Source organism: Setaria viridis, chromosome 3 (genome assembly GCF_005286985.2).
Source record: "Setaria viridis chromosome 3, Setaria_viridis_v4.0, whole genome shotgun sequence".
Lineage (NCBI taxonomy): Eukaryota > Viridiplantae > Streptophyta > Magnoliopsida > Poales > Poaceae > Setaria > Setaria viridis.
This window is the reverse complement of record NC_048265.2, coordinates 15,516,660-15,522,659: the sequence shown is the minus strand read 5'-3', so window position 1 is coordinate 15,522,659 and position 6,000 is coordinate 15,516,660. Positions and strand designations below refer to the sequence as shown.

Genomic DNA, 6,000 nt, shown 5'->3' with positions numbered 1-6,000 from the left:
GAAATCAGCCAAAAAAATTCTAGATATAAAGGCTGGACGAAATCAGTCAAAAAAATTCTAAATATAAAAGTCCACCTCAGAGCTACCACACACAGCCACTCGTCGCAACACGTCACAGTCACGTATTTTGCACGCAAAACACGTGCACTTGTAGTTTTTAGGCTTCAATCCCATGGCCTCAACCATCGTGCTATCTCTCCTAACCATGTCACTTCATTGCTGTGCAATGTGTAGTTTTATTTCTTTTGACTCTTTTATCTAAAATTTTAGCCATCTATTTGGATGTTTACATTAATTTAAATAAAAATCAATTGAAAATTGTTGATCTCATTAAAACTTACAATTTTCATATAAAGTTTGTCAAGGGCCATCACGAATAACTCGTAAATTATCTTAGCAATCTTTTGTTAGGAGCAGGCAAAGATACTTATAACTTATTCTCCATGCAGGAATAATTTTCGAGATATCCTTGCCAATGAATAACGCTTGGGGAAATTATCACTACCGCTTTATATCATGAGCTGGCACAAATGACTTATTCATACCGGCTCAGATTTACTAGCACAAATAAACCGACATGTGGTGTGTGGATCTTATTGGGCTGACCTAGGTGGAGGTTGCTCGGTGGACTGTTCTATGGGTCCTTTCCTCTCTCATTTCTCATGGGTCGCCAGTTATTTATTGGTGTATGCATGCAAAAAGCATGCATTTATATTAGCTCTCCAGTCAGTTTCAAATCATCTTACTACTTGGCATGCCAATTTCATTATTGCATCTGATTACAGCTCAAATTAGCAAATAATATATACTTGGATGACTTAAATTAAGTCATTACAGTTTCATTATTGGCAAACCACTAACATAGTAAGATGTTGTTATTGCTCAGATTAGTAACAAATCAAACCATAAACTCCCTCCGTCCTAAAATATAGCTATTCTAGAGTTTTTTTGACAGATTAAGGATGTAGATTAAAAGTCTATATTACCCTTCATTAGTTTTCATGTGCTAATTAAGAGGTTAATTATACATTTCCTATTTATTTGGTGGCAACCTTGCATGCACATATGCATGGCATAATTAATTTGCATGCATGAAGGGTATTTTAGACCTCTCCGGCCACATATATCACTTGGGAACTTAAAAGTAACTATATTATGGGACCAAATTTGAATGATAGAAGTAGCTATATTCTGGGACGGAAGCAGTACTTGGATGACTTAAATTAAGTCTCTCGTGGTACTTTCAGAAGAGACTACCGTACATTTTAATCTGGATATTTTCTAATGGTAAAAATAAATTACTCTCTTCCTTTCAAATTATAAGTCATTTTAGTTTGTCATAAATAAAACTTCTTTAGTTTTGACCAAGTTTATAAAAAAAATAAATACCTACAACACCATATATTTCCGTTGTACATTTATTTGATATTCTAGATGCTAATATATTTTTCTATAACCTTGATCAAAGTTATCCAAATTTAACTTAGGACAAAATTAAAATGACCTATAATTTGAAACGAACAGAGTGGTAACAAATAATCACCGACAATATGCTGTTACTTGCTGCCGCTGCGGAATCTAGCCGACAGGTAAATATACGTAGTTTGCCGCGCGTTAGATTGAATATGGCCTAACACACAATGACTCAGGATTTATACTGGTTCGGGCAACTGGCCCTACGTCCAGTCGGGGATTGGTCGGTCGATTGTATTCCTGAGCCCAGGTGCTCGAAGTTTGCAGTGGGGGTACAAACTAGCGAGGAGTGGAGAAGGGGGTGTTCGAGGCCCAGTCGTGCTCTGGTCCGAGTGGAAAAGATTGACGGGGGTTCAAACGTGCGCTAAGTGTTGGAGAGAGTGTTCGAGTGCGTATGATCGTCGGAGTGTCTTGAGAGAGCTAGAGAGTCTTCGATAGATAGAGAGAGAGCGCCCTCCTTTATAGTTCAAGGGGATGGCCTTACAGGTCAGAGAGAGGGAGAGAAAAGGTGCACGGGCGCTGTACCCACATCGTCGGGTACGGGATGGCCAACACCCTCCATCCTTGTTCATCTTGTCCGGTCGCTCCGTCGTGACGGGCAGGTAGCATAGTGTTCGCCTTACCTGGCAGGGTGGCACTATGCGTTGCGTGCGCAGGACGTGGCGAGGTACGATCCTCTGTACGGTGGTTGACTTGAGCGTCTTCCCTTATCTGCTCCACCAGCTCCCGGGCCGATACCGAGCGGGCGTCCCCGGTCGGCCATCCCAGTCGGTCCCGACCGTGTCGGTCGGTCAGAAGCGATGTGCGTCGGTCCGATCAAAGGCATATCCCCGGTCGGGGGAACTTGGTCGGAGTCGGACTGTGGTCCCGGCCCCGACTAGGCCTTCTGGTCGGAGGCGCCGGTCGGTGGCTGGATCGTGGTCACGGCCTGGCGTCGCGTATCTGGGCTGGTCCAGGCGCGCATTGTCGCTGCGCCACCTGTTGGGCCGAGCGTTGCGGAAAAGGAGGCCCATTGGGGACCCGGGTCTATGGACCTGTCACTTGCTGCCACCAATAATTTTTTTAAAAGATTATGAAATCTAGTTAGAACATGGTTGTGTGCGCATTAACGATGTGTTTGTGTTTCTTAAAAAATATATATCATAGTAGCACCATTTTTTTCAGAAATGGTTAATTAGGTTAATTGATGATAAAAATAACTTTTAAGCCAGACTACATGCATCTCTAACATGATGCATGCATGGATGATCCTGTATGGGGTGGTTCAATCAATTTGCTTGTACCATATGGTTCACTCTAATTAGTAGAATAATATATTAAGTGGGATGGTCTCATCCTGGATGAGTTGGTCCAATTCACCCAACCAAACAAAAAGATCATTATTATTTTGAATCATTTCATACATGAATCAAATGATACAACCAACAAACACACCCTAAATTTAAATGGAGGTGGTTGCCTAGCATATGTACTGTAGTTGTCCTATCGGTTTCACGGAGTCCTGACTTTCCAAGCCACTTGCATATAATTATCTTTGAGATTAACCGATCAGGTCATATTCTGTACCGGTTAGACTCTTATGTTAGTTCTTATATTGTGCATGCTATAGATAGAGTATGTGGATAATGATCTGAAGGATCTGATTATTATTATTATAGTAGGATAGAATGTTTCTAATTTTTATCTATCACTGGTATCCAAGTCGCTATGTACTCCATATAATATAACCATGCTCCAAGGCTCAATACAATCCAATCATAATTCACAGCATATTCAGATTACACGGTTTGGCGCTAAAAGCACTAACTGAGATTAACTTTTTAAGAAACCAAAATCAAGCAATAACGCAATTTAATTAATACTCTCCTTTAAATTGTACATGCCAATTATTGCAAAAATCACAACAAATTAACAAGTGCCATAAGTTCCTCCTAAACGAAGTTGTTTTTTGCAGCATCTACGTATATAAATGTGGTGGTACGAGCGCATCTGCATACTGCATATGTAGCTCGATCGCGTTGTGATTTGTGAAATGCATGAGCTCAGAAACTCAGCATGGAAGGCAGCTTTCTACATGTCATCTCACCCCTCGTTCTTTCTGTTGCCACCCTGATAATCGCGGTGCTTTGCAATCTCCTCAGGCATCTCAACGCAAGCAAGTGGCCGGTGATTAACAAGGAGTCCATCCTCCGCTTGCTTGGCATCCGCCTAGGCGACATACCGACGACCGTCATCCTGGACAGCGCCGTCGCGGTGGACGCGCTCGTCCGCCGCGCCGACGCCTTCTCCGACCGCCCCGCCGGCGGCGGCGCCACCACCATCATCTCCAACGGCCGGCTGCAGATCATCACCACCGTGCCGTACGGCCCGCACTGGGTCGCGCTCCGCCGGAACCTCACCTCCGAGGCGTTCCACCCCGTCCGCGGACTCGCGCGCGCCGCGCCCCACCGCGCACGGGCGCTCGCCGCCCTCGTCGCTGGCATCGCAGCGCGCTCCGCAGGCGGCGGCGGCGCCGTGCCCGTTCGCGAGTGCCTGTACGCCGCGCTGTTCGCGCTGAACGCGGCCACGTGCTTCGGCGACGGCGTGGATGGCGCGCTGGTCGAGGCCATGCGCGCCGCGCAGCAGGAGTTCCTACGAATCCTCCCCAGCTTCCGAGTGTTCGCCACGTTCGAGAAGGTTCGTCCAGTCCATTATTGCACGCGCACGTGTGGTTACATTTTGCTCGTCTGAATCCATGCTGTGATTCGCTCAGGTCGCGAGGCTGCTGTACCGTGATAGATGGAAACAGCTGGTCCACTCCCGCCGGAGGCAAGAAGAGCTGTATCTCCCGTTGATCAGAGCACGCCAGGAGTGGCGATGTACCGGCGGCACGACTACGGCGGCGGCGGCGGCGTCGTACGTGGACACTCTCCTGAACCTCGAGGTCCCGGACGAAGGAAACCCACACGGGCGGCGGAAGCTCTCCGACGGTGAGATGGTGGGCCTCGTTTCAGAGTACCTAGGCGCGTCGACGGGGACGGTCCTCGCCGTGCTGGAGTGGACGCTGGCGAACCTTGTGCTGCGGCCGGACATTCAGAGCCGGCTGCGCGGCGAGGTCGAGGCGGCCGGCGGCGAGGCGTGCGCGTACCTGCGGGCGGTGGTGATGGAGTCGCTGCGGCGGCACCCGCCGGTCCCTTCGGTGCAGCGGCACATGAGCCGCGACGTGGTGGTCGGTAGCACGACGGTCGCGCGGGGCACCTTGGTCAACTTCTCTCTGGAAGAAATCGGCAGAGATAGCAAGGTACAAGTAAAACTATTTAATTTGTTTGTAAAAAAACTGGTATTTCGTTTGAGTTCATGGAATCTAATAATTAAATTTGCTGACCTGAGCATTTCTACGCAGTCACATTTTTAATGTGCCTACCGAACACTAAAAGATTCTGGTTTATTAGTCCAAAGACGCCACATTCGTTGATTTTGTGAGACAGACACCGATAAATATTGTTTCATTTCAGTTCATAAAATCCAATCTAATTTGTTGACCTGAGCATCTCTACGCAGTCGCATTTTTAATGTGCCTAGAGAACAATAAAAGTTTTTGGCTTTTAGGCCAAAGACACTGCATTCGTTGATTTTGTGAGATGGATCGATAATACGTGGTTTCATCTCTAGGACACAGCGTAGTGATAGTCATTCAGACAAAATCACACATTTGCAGTGTCCATCAGAAATATCAGATAAAATCAGGAGCACGGTGTCCTAGACATCAAACCACAATCTTTTGTAGACAATTTTACATAGCATGACGCAACTATACTTTTTTCCTAACATGGGATGCTAGTTCTGACATGACATAATAATAAATCAACTGAAACTCTATGGCATCTCTTGCATATTTCCTCTGTACTAAAAACGATATACCGTATATCTTGGTGGAGAGGCTCATTTAACTAGCTATATATAGTTTGAAGGACTTGACAAGGACTTTCCAGAAACTGAATAGTTTGCTGGCTCCAACAAACCCAAATCGAACTTGAGAACAGAAAGTGAAACATTTTACAACCGTATGGGTTTATATTGAGCTTTTATCTAATTAAACAACATTTTCTTCTAAAAAACAATAGATATGGACATCCCCAGAAGAGTTCATTCCGGACCGGTTCATGCCTGGCGGGGAAGGAGAAGGCGTACGGTTGACCATTGGAACCAAGGAGGCAGCAAAGGTGATGATGATGCCGTTTGGGGCCGGACGAAGGATATGCCCGGGAATGGGATACGCGACACTTCACATGGAGTACTTCCTCGCTAATCTGGTCACGGCCTTCGAGTGGCATCCGGTCGAAGGGGAAGCGGTCGATTTGAAAGCAGACCATGGCTTTTTCACCACCATGTGTAATCCGCTCCACGCACGGGTTGTACCGAGGGTTAAACTAGCATGATGTTGGGTATTGTATTTTATGTGTCTTCCATAAGACTGAAGATATTACGTCTTTGTGTTATTTTTTAATTGCTGGTACTAGTTAATTTGCCACAATCACAAAGTATATG

General features: G+C 45.9%; 1 protein-coding gene across 1 annotated transcript; it reads left to right on the top strand.

Annotated features, from left to right (window-relative positions):
• Positions 1-3,528: 3,528 nt before the first annotated feature.
• Positions 3,529-5,986, top strand: LOC117849082 (cytochrome P450 89A2). Its single transcript, XM_072292373.1, has 3 exons — positions 3,529-4,149; positions 4,226-4,753; positions 5,577-5,986. The coding sequence occupies exons 1-3, from the start codon at positions 3,529-3,531 to the stop codon at positions 5,889-5,891; spliced, it is 1,464 nt and encodes a 487-aa protein (XP_072148474.1). The 3' UTR covers positions 5,892-5,986.
• The last annotated feature ends 14 nt before the right edge of the window (positions 5,987-6,000 follow it).

Coding starts and splice junctions, on each gene's coding strand:
- LOC117849082 (XM_072292373.1), top strand. CDS start 3,529: ATGGAAGGCAGCTTTCTACATGTCATCTCACCCCTCGTTCTTTCTGTT. Junction 4,150..4,225: donor TGTTCGCCACGTTCGAGAAG/GTTCGTCCAGTC, acceptor TGATTCGCTCAG/GTCGCGAGGCTGCTGTACCG. Junction 4,754..5,576: donor AAATCGGCAGAGATAGCAAG/GTACAAGTAAAA, acceptor AAAAAACAATAG/ATATGGACATCCCCAGAAGA.